The sequence below is a fragment of the Myotis myotis genome, unplaced genomic scaffold (genome assembly GCF_014108235.1).
Source record: "Myotis myotis isolate mMyoMyo1 unplaced genomic scaffold, mMyoMyo1.p scaffold_m19_p_6, whole genome shotgun sequence".
Taxonomy (NCBI): domain Eukaryota; kingdom Metazoa; phylum Chordata; class Mammalia; order Chiroptera; family Vespertilionidae; genus Myotis; species Myotis myotis.
In genome coordinates, this window is record NW_023416368.1 from 41,103,070 (window position 1) to 41,119,711 (window position 16,642).

Genomic DNA, 16,642 nt, shown 5'->3' on the forward strand with positions numbered 1-16,642 from the left:
GCTTTATTTATTCATATTTTTCCTGGTCCTCAGCATTTTAAGTGTTTTGAACTTTATAACCTCTGCTTTGTTCACTTGTGAGCAGTCATAAACTATAAAGATTAAAAGCCACAACTCACAGTGAGGAGGAAAACCTACCTTTTCAAAGATCTACTCAACTCTTGTTTATCTTAGACATTTTTGTGAATAAGCCAGTGCCTGAAAGTTTCTTCATAAATATTTGTTCTCTGCATCAATATATAGACAAAGCACATTAGATAGAGACCATGAAATCACTGGAAAAGAGTAATTTTAGCATTTTTTTTTACCAAAGAACAGGCAGTCCCTACCAGGTAGAAAAAAAAAATACTATTCAACTAAACTTGCCTTTGTGAGGAACTTGATGAGTCTTAAGAAAAGGCAAAAAGGTCACTCAAGTATTCATAGAATCCTGAGAAAGTATTTTTCAAAGGAGAGAAAAAGATGATCAAATTGTTCTAGAAGACTCTTGGCAAACAATGAATATCATTTCTGACCCCTGAATAGTTGAAATTAATTTCAGAAATATAGGAGCTATTTGTAAGCAATTTATTAACTCAATAAAATTTTCCTGGTTTAAAATCCCAGAATACAAAATCTTTATTAAGGATGGGTTATCTAGATACACCATATATTTCTTAGCAAGTCTTTTAATACCCTACAATATGCCAGTATCTTTATGATAAAATATGAAAATGTAAAAGGCATGCTGGGACAGTGAAGAGAACAGTACTGTGGGTCAGGAAATCTTGTATTTCTTTGTTTTCACTGCTTACCTGTTATTTGCCTGTAAATGACTTTCTAAAACAAGAGCTTGGTCCCTTCTCCACATCATCTTTTTTTAGAAGAATGTCTATCATCAGTTTCTGAAATGAGGATTTATATATCAATTTTTTAAAATTTATCTTTATTGTTAAAAGTATTTATCATTTTTTTAATTAAAAAGTCACACATGTTTCTAGGAAAAATAGATAAAATACTATGTAAATACAGCCCAATAATAGTGTGAGCATTTATATGTGTAGCCTTTCATGTATAATTTTACTGCTGACATTTCCTTTAAATAATATTTTTAAAACACATTAATTGTACATAATAAAATTTGAAAGAGAATTATTTTCACAAAGGTCATTAGCCAGGTGCCTAATAGGAATTAAAAAGTATTTATTGGTCTGACAAGAAATGTAAAAGTAGACTGAAAGCATCCATGACTAATGCCATACATTAGAAAATTTTATTACCCTCCTCTGAAAATTGGTGTCGGCCTCCATAAATTACTAAAGTTATAAATTTTGGGCTAATAATATAGAGTGTGGCACCGTTAATGTTCAACCTTCAGGAATTATGTGACAGAAATAAGGAAATGTGTAGAAAAAATATACACTCTCTGGAATATTTTTTCCTCTTTACTTGTGTAATTTAACATTTCAACACCGTAGTAAATAGCAAACAGTATATATATCATTTGTTCGCCAGGTTGTAAACATCTTTTTAGATCAGATGTTAACAGGAAAAGAATTATGCAATATGTGTTACTGACAGAGAAAATTAACTGCAGCTAAATCATCCATAAGGTGTGGTTGGAGGCATCATATATCAAATATGCAGTTTCATAGTGTAAAAAATTTGGTGCAGCTCAGTTGGCAATCGGCACACATGGAAGAAAATTTAATTTTTTCCCTTTCATTTCAGGCATCAACTCCCAGTTGGCTTATAGCATTGCTTCAGGTGACAGCCTCGGGCAGTTTACAGTTGACAAGAATGGTGTGCTGACTGTCCTAAAAGCTCTGGATCGGGAAAGTCAGTCCTTTTACAACCTGGTTGTTCAGGTGCATGACCTGCCACCGCTTCCGGCCTCCAGGTTCACCAGCACTGCTCAAGTCTCCATTATTTTGCTGGATGTGAATGACAACCCACCAGCATTTCTTTCCCCTAAATTGACATACATTCCAGAGAACACGCCCATTGATACCATTGTTTTCAAAGCTCAAGCAACGGACCCGGACAGCGGCCCAAACAGCTATATTGAGTACACCCTGCTGAACCCCTTGGGAAACAAGTTCAGCATTGGGACCATCGATGGGGAAGTGAGGCTCACTGGAGAACTGGACAGAGAAGAAGTTTCTAATTATACTCTAACCGTGGTGGCCACCGACAAGGGTCACCCGTCTCTCTCCTCGTCTACAGAGGTCATGGTGATGGTGCTTGACATCAATGATAACAACCCTGTTTTTGCGCAGGCTTTGTATCAAGTGGAGATGAATGAAAACACGCTCACAGGAACAGATATAATACAAGTGTACGCAGCAGATGGAGATGAAGGCACAAACGGACAGGTTCGCTATGGCATCGTTGATGGGAATGCCAATCAGGAGTTTCGGATTGACTCTGTCACAGGTGCCATCACTGTGGCTAAGCCACTGGATAGAGAAAAGACCCCTGTTTACTCTTTAACTGTTCAGGCAACCGATCGGGGCAGTACCCCCAGAACTGACACCGCCACGGTCAGCATTGTGCTGTTGGATAGTAATGATTTTGTCCCCATATTTGAGCTATCTCCATATTCCGTACATGTCCCTGAGAATTTAGGGACACTACCTAGAACAATCCTTCAGGTCAGTATATTTAAACAAATACTGTTCTCTATAAGACATCTAATTTCATTATAACATTCGTACAACCCCTCCCTCTTCCTCGTTCTCATCCATAAGTGCTTAATTGCAGATATAGCAAATCTTGAAAGGTTTATGAAAATTATACCTATTGACCTCCTTGTAGATTGAATATTACATTTCAATCCCATTCTTCTATGTATATTCATGTTGTACACATTTGGGTATTTGTGCATCTTTGAATTTCCACTATAGCAGGAATATCTGCACATAGTAAGAAAATGCAATGATGTAAAAGTTTGAAAACTTGGTTGCAAACATGGTTCTCCCTTTCCTCTTTACAAATCCAACTACTGAGATGAAGCTGCTGTTAAAATTTTTTGAAAAGCCTTCCAAAAATGCTATGAATTGATTTTGTGCCTGTTTTCACACCAGTAATACATACTACTATGTATCATTTGAATTTTTTACTTGAAACTTAAAACTTTATTTTTGAAACCTTTTATTATTGGTATGTGTCAGCCATTTTCAACTGGTGTGCCGTGGCAAGAATTTTTAAAACATGAAGTACCTGACTATTTAGTCAGTGGCACTGACCTCATTTCCCTTAGATTGTCAAATAAAAAAAAATGACAACAGCCAACACAGCACTAGCCATCCAATGTGAATGAATATAAATTATACCTATATTTTTTTGTCAGATCAGCAAAAAACTATTTTTTGGTGTGCCACAGAATTTTAGTAATTGGTTTATGTGTGCCATGAGATGAAAAAGGTTAAAAGTTGCTGGTAACTATGATTCTGTCTCATTATTTTCAATGCTACATTTTATTTGGTGGTGTGCATTGTGTTAGATTTACTGACATTCATGGCATGTGTTATGCTCTCCTCCAGGTGGTGGCAAGAGATGATGACCAAGGTTCCAACAGCAAACTCTCCTATGTCCTGTTTGGTGGAAATGAAGACAGTGCTTTCACTCTCTCAGATAGTGGGGAACTTCGAGTGACACAGAGTTTGGACGGTGAGACCAAGGAGCACTTTGTGTTGATTGTCACAGCTACAGATTCAGGTAAGTCTGTTTTGACCTTGATCGTGTGTAAAGAATTTCTTCATAATATGAGTAAAAGAAAGTATTTGTGTCTAGCATTATGTTACATATTTGCTGAAATTTACTAATGCTTGGAACTCCAATTGCAGCTATACAATCTATAGCACATTTATCACTTTTTGAAATTAAATGTAAGTAGCAAGGGCTTAAGCACATCACAAACAAAGCTCTGTTCCTGAAAGACAAAATGTGTTCTTGCTCAGTCAGCCACCCGAGTGCCGCTGGGGGTGCCCGGATACTCTGCCACTTGAGCCATGAGGCATTTCAAGTACTTGAGCTTTGAAAGCAGCCACATGGTGCTAACTGGTTATGGAGATAAGACAGTGGGTGCAGAGTTCTACTTAATTGGTCCTTAGGTTCCGCACAACTCCAAGTAGGTGAAATAGGCATGTGATGAAGCCCCACAGACCTCCAAAGAGTATCAGTAAGAGCCCAGGTTCTCGTCAAGTCAGCAGAGTAAAGTGGTATGTTGGCTTTTGTGTGGGAAGTAGGGATTACATAAAGTTGTAGAGCAAATAGCATAAAACATAATCTATTCTTAAAAAGCAATATTATTGCTTACCATTATTTTGTGTTGCATATATTGATTCTGTTCATAAATATCACACACTTCTAAATCAAAACTGAAACAATTAAAACGTTTCAAAGAATTTTTATGCCTTGAAGAAAGTAAGTATTGCTTAAATATTTGTTGAATAAATGAATGATTAAATGAATGAATCATTGATTTCCAAAATATTAATACATTATGGAATATGATTCTTATGTAACATTTATTTATAAAATGGTCACAACTTAATATTTAAAAATTTAATAATGTTGACATATTTTTTTTAAATTGTGTTTAAATTGCTTTTAAGACATGGAAAATTTGTTGGAATGTCAAATGACTGAAATCATATATATATAATTATATCATATAATTAAATTACATATCTAGATATATATACATATATATATATATTTCCATGCTCAGGTTGATGTGATATAGGACATCAATTTTGGATATAGGATGCTGATATAGGACAACAATTTTGAATTTTCAAATGGGATGTTTTAACTGTTGTTGCAATGTTTTTATAAATATAACGAATTAATATTTTTGTTATATGTGATCAATTTCAGAGTATAATATTGTTTAATTTCACCACTTCTCATAAAAGAGGAGGCGATTTTGAGATTATGAGTAATGATAGATTTATGTTAAGTCTTCAAATGATAGTGCCACTGATCATTAACTGAGGCAGCTGTCTCTATTATTTGCATTTACTTTTGGGAGTTTGATTTTCTGAGACTATTGGTTTATGAAAGAAAGCAATATTCTCTGTATATTGTGTAATGTATGTGAATGACCACACTACAGTTTAGGCAAACAATAAAATGCTGAAGAATGATGAACAGAATGTAGTCTGGCAACCACATAAAACCTAACCCACGTTGACCTGGAAGGTGGTTCACTATGTGTGTAGCCAGCATGTGCCTCCTGGTCGGTAGGCACAAAGGGCCAGCCTTCTCATGAAAAATGCACTCACTACCACATGGCTCACATCAATCCAGTTTTTCAACAGCCACCTGGGGAGAACAGGGGATGAAAATGAGTAGAAAGTGGTAGAGATTCAGATAGTTAAAATCCAGGTTTTATTTCTAAAGCTTCTCAATCTCAGCTTTGCTCTCCAGTTACAACTGGAAACACGTGGTCAATACCAGAAGCTTTGTGGAGGTGAGGTGGGGGAGGAGAAACCAGGACCAGGAATCGAGTTCACTAAGGCATCAGCCAGGATAAAACTTGCTGCCCAGAGGGTGTGCCACGTGAGTTCATCCCAGGGTGGCAGCAGGATGTGATTTTGGAAGTCAGGGGTGCAGAGTGGCGTGACCAGGATGGGCAGGGCACAGCGCACAGAAGTTCTCCGTTCTAGGCCTTGTACTCTAGGACATTCTAAGTCAAGGCCGTGACAGAGAAAGGATGTAACCATGTAGACAAGAGTGCCTGTTTTCAACCAAATAATTCTGAGATTTTAAAAATCTTTTGTGTGCCTATGCAGCCAAGGGGGGATATTGTGAAATACATGGGATTGGTTGTTTTTCTGCTATACGGCCATCTGTGTCACACAGTGCGCCAGGCTTTACAGGCACTAACTAACCCATTTCTACACGTTACATTTCTTCTTCATCTCAAAGACTTAGGTAGTTTTAGTTCCACTTCACTTGCAGTAAACCCAAGCTCAGAACAGTCAAGTCATTTGCCCAGGATCACACAGCTAATAAGTGACAGAGTAGGATTCAGACCCTAGCATGCCTGACTCCAAGTTCAGGGTATATGGGACGTTTTCGTGTGTAGGTAAAGTAAAATTTGAAAAAAAATACTTATTTCCAAAATTATTTTATTTGGAAAGCAAACACAATAATAGGCTGTATAATATGATGAAAGATATGAATTTTATAATTTTATAATTTTATAATATGATGAAAGATATGAATTCTGGTTCTGTCATAATTATCTTTGTGATTCAGACCAGAGGTATCATCTCTGTCAACTTTAGTGTCTTCCTTGGTAATGTGGGGAGAACAGTAATTACAAAGCAGGTTATTATAAGGTTAAATATGCCTGTCTCATAGTACATACAATGACTTTAGTAAGAATTGCGATTGATGCACTTTAACTATTTAAAAAGTCTTATTTGCCCTGTTCCTTACTACATAAGTATTCTTGTTCAAAGATTACCGATTGGTTTAAAAAACATGTTTAAAAATTGCAGTTTAAGTTTCATCTTATGTGTTATGATATTAGGAATTTCTTTTATGTGTCAGATATTTCTTTTCACATTTCCAAAGAACATATTGCATAGTAAGTGTTTATTATTTAAAAACACTTGGTACTGTAGATTTTGAAAATTGTAGGTCAGCCCAATTAGGGGTAAGGAGGATTTTGCCAGCTAGCAGTACACTTAACCAGCACTTATAATTCTGTTTCTCCATCAACATGACAACACAAAAGAGACATTTCATTAGGAAAAGGAAAACAGAAGGAAGAAAACTGGAAGTCCTAGAGCCAGAAGTATTCTCTTGTGATAGACAGGGATGGGTCGGTCTGTTAGGAGAAAGTTCACAAGGAGAGTCCACAAAGCATCAGTCTAAACGTGCAGACTGTGCGAGAGCCCACTCCTGCTTCAGGGAGCAAACCAGCTTCCTGAGGCCATCACATCAGCCTTGGTCCTGAGGAAAACCGGGGACCTGGACGTTTTAATAGAAGGACAAGTATTGGGAGTACAGCTCTAACTTCTGTGAAGGACCTTCGCCATTCATGTGAAGACCAAGTTTGTACAGATTCTGCCCAGTATTGAGATAGGAGAGTTATGAGTTATGGATAGTGACAATTCAGATTATAATAAAGCGAAGGTATTAAAAGTTTGTCACACTTAGATATGGTGCCAAGGAGCATGAGCGAGATTCTGTGGCACTGGATAGGTCACAGTATTTTGGCAGTCCTGGATACTAGAGCATTGTTGAACTTTGCCTCAAAGCACAGAGTTTTATTAGTACTTCTTTTTTTTTTTTTTTTCCCCGAGTTGCCCTGAAATGGACTGGTGTTTCTGAGGCCACTGGGGTGAAATAGTTAATTAAATATCTGAAGATATTTAATATTGAATATGGATCATGTAGAAAGCAACCAGAAATTATTAGGGGAGTTGGACTAGATGATCTTAAAGTCATGAAAACTCCTATGTGACCATGGTTTTATGTTCAATTCCGTTGCATACCTTTGGTAGCATAAATAACCACTTTATGGGATGCCATGAGAGTTTCAGATATCAGGCTTCAGAATCTGCAGTTTCATCTTATATCCCAGAAACGAAGTCTCTAACACAGGATGTAAAATACATATTCGCTGCTATGATTTAAAAGTCAAATTGGCAGATGACATGAGAAAATTCAGAAAAAATATGGCAGCTTTTAGAATTCCAGATGCCACATTATTCTCAAATTTGCAGTGTTCTAAGAACCAGGCAAATATCAAAGTGCTCTAAACAAAAATGTTTGGCAGTTTTATTCCTTAGCTCACAAATCACTTTTCCTTTGCTCTTTTCAAATTCTTGCCTGGTGTCAGGCCAGAGATGGCTCAGCTTTGCTGATACGGCAGAAACTGAAGCAGGAGCTTCTTTTATTTTTTATCAGCAAACCTCTAAATCTTTGAATATTTTTTAGAGAAAATATTAGCGTTGCACTATCATCATATTATTATTTACTGACTCCGTGGCTCCAGAGTAGCACATCTGGAAACTCTCTAGCTACTCCTGACTCCAGCTTCCAATGAGCTACGACCACACTATCCTATGTGTGTGGGACTGAATGTTGTCTTGCTAAATAACCAAGCCAGAACAGAGCATAATTCTACCACTTTTTTTTCCGTGTGGGATTAAATTACTAAGCAGCAACTTAATGAGTTGAGACTACAACTCAATTAAAGCTGTTCTGTTTAACTACAGTTTAAAGTATGGATAGTCTGCCATTAGTCTATATGACTTACTATTATTTCTTCTAGAAATATGGGTGGTACCAAGTAGAAATTCCTAGGAGGCTACAGCTTCAATCTGGTGCAGTAAGGCAGGTACTGCAGATGACCCAGCTCTCGGGTCCTTGTCAGGGAAGCTGGCACTAATCGCTAGTGGTTTGGCATTCTGTTCCCAAGAAGCCTCTTCACAAGGCTGTTTCTCATCATGTTCTCATCTTTGCAATAAGTAAGATAGTGTTTCTAATAGAGTAAGTTGCAGGGAATAATCAGGGAACCCAGAGCCGTTTACTGCAGAGAATTAATTTACAAAATGGAACAGTATTCTAGAAGTAAATACATAGGTTTATCGTTTAAAAAAAAATAGATTTCAAATCCCACCTCTGCCATTTCTAGCTACATGACCTTGGACAAGTTCCCTTCATGTTCATATCTATAGAATGGCAATACCAATTCCTACTTGAGAAACATATTGACAGGAGTAAATAAGGCAATGACTTACTGCAGTTATTAATATTAGTCAATATGTCTGCTGGTTGAGTGAAACTTAGTAAGACCAAGTAAAACTTTTGGACTTCTATCCACCTCCCTAACCTCCACAAATAACCTCTGGCTACGATTTCACAGTTGATAAAGGCAAACTTTGTTATCATATTCATTCCTCTTTCTCTGTACCCTACACTCAGCAAGTCCTTTTACGAATAGACTGTGCTTCCAACCATATAAAAGGATTCCTGAGCGTATCCGCTTTTCCTTTCTACCACCACCACTGGAGTGTAAGCCAGGGCTAATGTGATAACCTTCTAACTGCACCCCTCCCTCCCCCCATACCTTCTCCAGCAAGCAGTTCCAGAGCTTTGAAACTATAAATTAGATCATCATCCCCCATGACTTGCTTAAAAACCCTTAGGTGGTTTCCAAGAATAAAACCTAAATTTCTTACCAGCGACCACAGGGCACTAAATGACCTGGCTTCTGTGCACTCCTCTGGCCTCTGGAAATGCCAGCCTTTCCTGCCTGTGGCCCTTTGCACCTGTAGCTGTGTGCTTTACTCTATGGCCAGCTGTCTTGCTATTTTAAGGGGAGACTTTCATGACTTGGTTATTTGTCATTATAGCGAAGTAAAATATCTTCTCCTCAGAGAGGACTTATCTACTATCACTATAATGGTCCCTCTCCCTCTAGTGTCTCTTTTCATCACTTTACCTTGTGATTTCCTCCTAACACTAATTGCTACCTAAGATGCATGCTTATATACAATAGGATATAATATATGTATAATTTGTTTACCCCACCAATATTTAGCAACCTTCCAATAGAATGTGAACCTCCTGTCTTGTTCAAAACTGAATTTCCAGAAACACCCAAAAGAGAACCTGCACTATAGCAGGTGCTTAATAAACATTTGCTGAATGAATGAATGGTTCAATGAGTGCAAAATTATGATAATTATTTGTCAATTAATCACCATCCTGTTATTTCTACAGGCAACGGTTATTTCGTATTCATTTACCATACTTATATTTAGTTTATGGTTATATAGTCATCGCTGGCAGATTTTTCAAAGGACAGGACCTATCAAAAGGAAAAATGCCAATCCTTTTAAACTCACTGCCCAAATACCACAAGTTTTTGCTGCATTGGTTGTGGTCATCCAAACTGACCTCTGCTTTGAAAAGCAGCTCAAGTGTTTAAGGCTCTGCGGTGGTTAGTACGATGTGATAAATTGCAGTCATATGTAAGGACCCATTGAAGCGTTTTATGGCTTTAATTCCGTTTCAAGTGCTTCAAGTACTGTTTGGGCTATATTCTCATGACTCTCCCCTGCACCTTTGGCTCTTACTCAATTCTATTCTCTGTTAGACATTTCTAGGTAAATCTTGTCTTCATTCTGTGTTGTGCTGCTTCCCTCCCATATCTACCAAATACCCAAGCCCCATTTAGCTACCCAAAATATGCCCTCTCTGTGCTTTGGCTTCACATAGCTTACATGTAGGATCCAAGACTCTTTACATAAGCACAATATGAAAAGTTTTACTTGTTTTGATTTTTGTTATGCAAATTTGGCGTCTAAGAAACTATTTCAATACATAGACATCTATACAAGTAATTCTTCTTGGTCTCTTAGGAAAAAGATGTTGTTTTTTTGTTTTGTTGGGTTTTTTTTAACTTAAGATAATTATGCCCTCACCAGTAAATTCAAAATCTGTGAGCCATTATCTGCCACTGTTCCTTCAGGGAACTGAACGACTGTGGCAGAAAGCAGTAAGCAAGCTGATAGGACAATGGAGGAAGTTACAGTTACAATTCAGGGTGTAACATGGAGCCATTTTTAAAGAGAAGTACATATGAAAAAAAATTACAAGTTAGAGAAATCTGACTTAAAATGATGATTTTATAACCAGAAGACTTCTTGGCGATAAGCCAGTTCATTTCCTTTATTTTGCAGATAAGGGAATGGAGGCCTGGAATAATTAGGCCGTTTGCCAGAGCTCGCAGACCAGGAGAGCGGCAGGCAGAACGGTGTCCAGGAGTTCTGCCTCCCGGCTGTTCTCGCTTCCCTGTGCTGTGTTATACACCGGGGTCTGCTGGCTGTCTGCATAGAGCACATTTCTAAAAGCACAGTTTCAAGAGACCCTTTTTCTTGTGCTTTAATGAATAAAACATTCAAGTTAGTTTTCTTTCCTCAAATGAATAAATAAACGTTTCAAAATATTTTTAAGGAACACCAAATTAATTGGAGTCAGTAATTTCAGTTTTGACCTTTTGTACATCAGCTTAAGTTTAGCCATTGTTCAGCTGGAGTGCTAAGTAGGGGAAGACATTGAAAATCCCTTAGGCTTTACAGGTGGAAGATGGTAGTAGTGGCAGTTGTCACTGCCAGGTGTCATTCTGCATTTATTAAAATCAAATTATGATGCCAATTGAATAGACCCTATATGTGAAGTTTCTTATAGTCTATCCGACTCTGTGCCTCTTTGGGCTGTATTAATACATAACAAGTTATGTATTGAGGATATTTACAGAGCAGTCCCTTCTGGGTATTCCCCTAGAGAGTGGGAGTGGGGGTGTTAGTTTCGATAGCACTAGAGTTAAGAAGGTGAACAGTGAAGCTCAGGGTAGAGTATTGCACATGAAATGGCCTGTGGTAGGATTGAGTTTGTCACGTCCAGAGACCAGCAAGGGGGATGAGAGTAAGTGAGAGGAGGAGGCGGGAAGAGAGGCAGATGGAGGCTAGACCAGTGGCCTTCAAAGCCACGGTCAGGAGCTTTAATTTTATCTGAGAGTGAGGAGAAGCCTTGTGGGAGCTTTGAACAGGGGAGTGACAGGAGATTTTGGACAGATCTGTTTGGGGCAGTTGAGGAGAACAAGGGTAGACACAGAGTTGAGAATTGGAAGGCTGCTCCAGCAGTCCCTGAGAGATGCTAGTGTGAAATCAGGTGATAGGAGGAGGGGTGTGGAGTAGTTATACATTTTGTCCATTTGAAGGCTGAGCCCATTGGACTTGATGGTAGCACTGGAGGAAAAGGACGTTAGGAAATGAGATGAATCAGCATGAGTCTTAGATTTTCGGCCTGAGAAATTTGGAGATGGCAATAGAAAAATTTTTAGGGCAGATTATCAATAATTACTTTTTGGCTCTGTTATATTTTAGATATGAGACATTCAGAGGAGCTGTCAGGGGGACAGTTAGATATAAAAGTTTAGTTTCCAGGGAAGACATGTGGAGTAGACATACAACTTGGAAAGTCATAACCTCTAGATGATATTTATTCTGTGAACACGGAGTACTTGTATGTGCCAGAATGTGTTCTATGTTATCATACTTAATCTCACAGCAACCCTGGAAATGAGATAGATACTATTATTCTAATTGTATAGAGTAAAAGAAAACCAAAACCAAACCCGTGTGTTAGGCAAAGTAAGCAACCTGTCAGGCAGGCAGCTGTTTATCAGTGAAAACGGGATATGAAGCCAGTCAACCACTGCTCTCTGCTTCCCACCTATGAGCTAGTCCACCAGGCTGCGGTTTTTATAGACCACGTTTATAACACTTTCTTCTCTTTGGATTAAATATTATTTTTATTTTAAAAAGAGCACTGATTTGTGAAGCAAAACAAACACCTTGTACTTTTCTGCCGTTAAAATAGCTCATAAAAGAAGAATATGCATAAATTTGAAATCAAAGGATTGCTCTCCTCATTGGGTCAGGAAATGAAAATACATATCCAAGGGGTTTAGAAAGCATAGAGTGCAAAGCAAATGTTAGGTATTATACTAAAATGTGCAATCAATATGAATGATATACTGACACATGCACATACAGTGAGTCAGTTGAGCTGTGTGTGTGTTTGCATTTAATTTGGGGATAGGAGATTCATTTGTGCACATATTAAACACATTATTCTTTATCTGTTCTCAATCTAATATGCTAAAGGGATATAGAGATATTCTGGCTATAGATTTTGCCAAAAGGTTTAGTTATGAAGTGTCTATGTGTCAGCATAATTAATTGGTTTGAGGGGAAAAGCTCAGTTATTAGCATTTCTAATTAAAGGTATTCATCATCTGACTGAAAGACAGAATAAACTTCATTCTTATGCAGGGATTGGAAATTACTTTTTAATGGAGGGGAAACATGATGCTTTTGCAAAAGTTAAGTCTAAAAGCTAAAAAGGCGAACCATCATGCTTTACTTTTTGGTGAGTATATGATGACATGTTGAATGAAAGCTATCTGTCACATCGCTTGGCCAAGAAAGTCATTGCACTATAAATAGTTCTATAATCAAAAGAGAGGTCAAAAGGAGTGTGGAATATGACATTTTGCATCTGAAGACAGTTGGTTTTTGTCACTAAGATTGCATTTGTCACTATTATTTGTGGGAAAATGTTACCCAAGAGTTTGCCTTGTCTATTTTGATGGACATATTTATTAAGAAATATTGCTTGAAAACTTTTCATAGGCACCAATGACTCCATAAGTCAAATACTGTTAGGGTTAACTTCAATTACTGAAAGTTAAATGCATTGAGCTTGCTTCTATATTTGAGTCTGAGGAAGTTTTGCTTGTTTCCAGTGGAAATAAGTTATAAACATTTTTCCCCACAATTTACTGATGCAGTAGGCTTTTTATTCAGTGATTCATGATTCAGGCAGCATCCAATCTAGCAGATAAAAAGGAGTTTTGAAGAGCTGTACAGGCAAGAGATTCTTATAGACCAAAGTGAGCAGGAACAGGAAGTGATATTGGGCACTTGCTAACCGATGAAAGCAGGGCCACTTTCCTACGTGCAGCAAAGGGAAGGCTGGAGCAGGTCAGGTAACTTGTGCTGAGGAAGCAAGGGCCCATTGCAAGGCCTGGGCTTCCTTTCCTGGGAGAGCTGAGGATAGAAACGTTGTTAGGTTCTGGTTTTCTGACATGGGGCTCTGCATGAGCAACTCCATGGTGGTCCTAATCTGGTTAGTTTAATAGAGAATTTTGTCTTAGATGAAAATTGTGTTTCCAAGGTTGATAACTGGTGATTTTTTACTTTCTCTTATTTCCAGTAAGACTTTGTACCATATCTATTAGTGATATAAGTATTATAAATCATTTATTTAGAGATTGTTTTTCTTATTTATTTATTTTTCATTATTTTAAATTTTATTGGGGTGACATTAGTCTACATGAACATATAGGTTACATGTGTGGATCACTAATTTACAAAATCTGTATATAGGACCATATGCCCATCACCCAAAGTCAAATCTCCTGTCACCTCATATTAGGTCCTAATGATTGTTTTTAGATCTGGAGACATGGACGCATCCAACAGACTGAGGATTCTCAGACTTGGGGGGGGGGGGTTAACCAAAGAATTTTTATGCATATATGCATAACCCATAGACACAGACAATAGAGCAGTGAAGGCCTGGGGAGAGGGCAAGAGTGAGGAGGAAGGAGACAATGGGGGGAAAAGGGGTGATGTCTGTAATCCTTTCAACAATAAAGATAATTTTATATATATATATATATATATATATATATATATATTGTCTTTAATCAGCTACTCTATAGTAGGATACATTTTTCTGCATAACATTTTATTTATATATTCAGATAAAAATACAATAAAAGATTTACCTTCCAAAATTTTACTAAATAAGAGCTAGAATTGTCATTGTTTCATAGAATTAAAAGTTGACAAAATAATTTCATTTTACTTTTCATGTACTTCATATAAGCTATAAATCTGAGTACACCAAGGAAATCCAGCTTTGAAATGCAAATAACCAATTAAAAGAAATTTATATTACCTAAAAGATAAACATTAAATATTATAGAAAATAACTTGACCTCATAAAGTCCTATAATTTTATCCTGTTAAAACTTTGTTATTTTTGTAGCCTATTTTGATAAAGATTCCATACATATATAATTTGATATTTCCACTAAACAGGCAGGAGGCAGGTTGTGTTTAGAATGTGCCTCTCGGGTTTCAGAGTTTCAAGGTGTTTTTATTTTTTAATGTCCTCTACAGGGTAATTCCTTGTGACTTTTTTGTGGGAATAAAATATTTAGTTAACATTATGTTTTGCTTTATAAACTTTTAAAAATTGTGGTAAAATATACATAACATAAAATGTACCATTTTAAACATTTTAAGTGTCCAGTTCACATTGTTGTACAACTTTTCAGTATTGCTTTCATAACATCACTAAATAGTTTCTGTAGTTTTCTTATCACCTCTATTTTACATAAGAATTTATATTAAGGACATATAGTGGTTTTTTTAAAGATTGTTTTAGAAATAAACAATCAAGTGTTACTTAAATGTGTATCTATCTAATTCATATAAAGATATTTATAGAACTAATTAGTAGTAATACACTACTATATTATAAAGTAGAATTTTTAAAATATAAAGCTGTTGCCTTATATTGAAAATATTCCATACTTGTTTGCTTTGTACATTTTCTGGTTTCAAATTTAAATATAATCACATAATCTTTAATATTAATATAAAGTGGCTGAATTTAAGTACTTGCTGTGAGAAAAACATGTTTACTTCATGGGGAAAAAAAGAAACTAATACTTTTAAAAATATATTTTTTATTGATTTTTTTTTGAGAGAGAGGAAGGGGGGAGAGAGAGAGAGAGAGAGAGAGAGAAGCATCAATCAGCTGTCTCCTGCATGCCCCAACAGGGGATCTAGCCTGCAACCTGGGCTTGTGCCCTGACCAGGTATCAAACCAGCAACCTTTAGGTGCATAGGATGACACCCAACCAACTTAGCCACACCTGGCGGGGCAAGAAGCTAATATTTTATTACAGCAAACACAATCAGCGAGGGGACCTATTTGCCAAATGTTTGATGTCAAGAATGAAATTGGAGCCTGGCTGGTGTGGCTCAGTAGTTGAGCATAGACCCATGAACCAGGAAGCCATAGTTCAATTCCCAATCAGGGTACATGCCCAGATTGCGGGCTTGGTTTGTTTTTGAACACTTAAGAAAATGCTCTTTAGAATCATATGTATTCTTTTCTATTCTAAAAATTTCAGAAGGTTCCTATTTACCCATGTTTATTTTATATTTGTATATAGTATATGTATATATTACACACATAAGTATATGTATACATACAATACATATAATTTTATAAATTGAAATTTTAAATGTATTTTATCTTCTGACTTTAATTGTATTTCGAATGTCCACTGCATACATGTTACAGTTCTGAGACCTTGATCTGTTATTTCATTTGTATCTCCTACCCTTTTTATTGGCTCACTATCCTCTACCACGAGTCTGTGTTTGCATCCTGCCTCTTTTTCTCTGACTGCATCTGGTTCTCATAAATAGTCCCAGATGAAACTGAACAATCTCGCCCTGTTACGCCACTACCTATATAATTCATCATTATCAGCTCTATCCAAGCTCAACATTGGCCCCTAGCATTCAGATTCTTCTCATGGGATTCAGGATTAATTGGGACCCTCTGTTTATAAGTAGTCAACTATCTCCAAAATGTTGACCTTTGTCTCCAGTTTTGTTCTTTGACTTTAGGCTTAGGCTAAGGGTTATATTCCCAGATGTGTATTTCCAGAAGTGTTCAGCTCTTTGAACTTTGAGCCATGTAGTTATAAGACCAGATTCCCATATATTTAGAATCAAAGGAAAAGTTAATATGGATAAAGGATAGGTGCCGGGGTCCAGCCCCAGCGGGTCCAGGGGTCCCCAAAGGTGTGGACAGAGTCGGTGAAGAAGGAATGACACGAAGACAGCGTTCAGTTGATCAGCAGCCTAGCCAGGATCTCCAGCCAGGATCTCCAGCCAAGTTCTGGTCTGGATCTCCAGCGAAGTTCTGGTTAGGATCTCCAGCCAGGTTCTGTAGCCATGTTCCCTTGCTAGAT

The 16,642-nt window shown here is 37.1% G+C and overlaps 1 protein-coding gene across 1 annotated transcript in view; it reads left to right on the plus strand.

The window, feature by feature from the left end:
- The window catches only part of FAT4 (FAT atypical cadherin 4), a 159,637-nt gene that overhangs the window by 94,467 nt on the left and 48,528 nt on the right, over positions 1-16,642 (plus strand). Inside the window, exons 5-6 of the mRNA XM_036313839.1 lie at positions 1,711-2,633; positions 3,525-3,699. Of these exons, the coding sequence (XP_036169732.1) occupies positions 1,711-2,633; positions 3,525-3,699 (1,098 nt within the window). The remainder of the gene's footprint in view (positions 1-1,710; positions 2,634-3,524; positions 3,700-16,642) is intronic.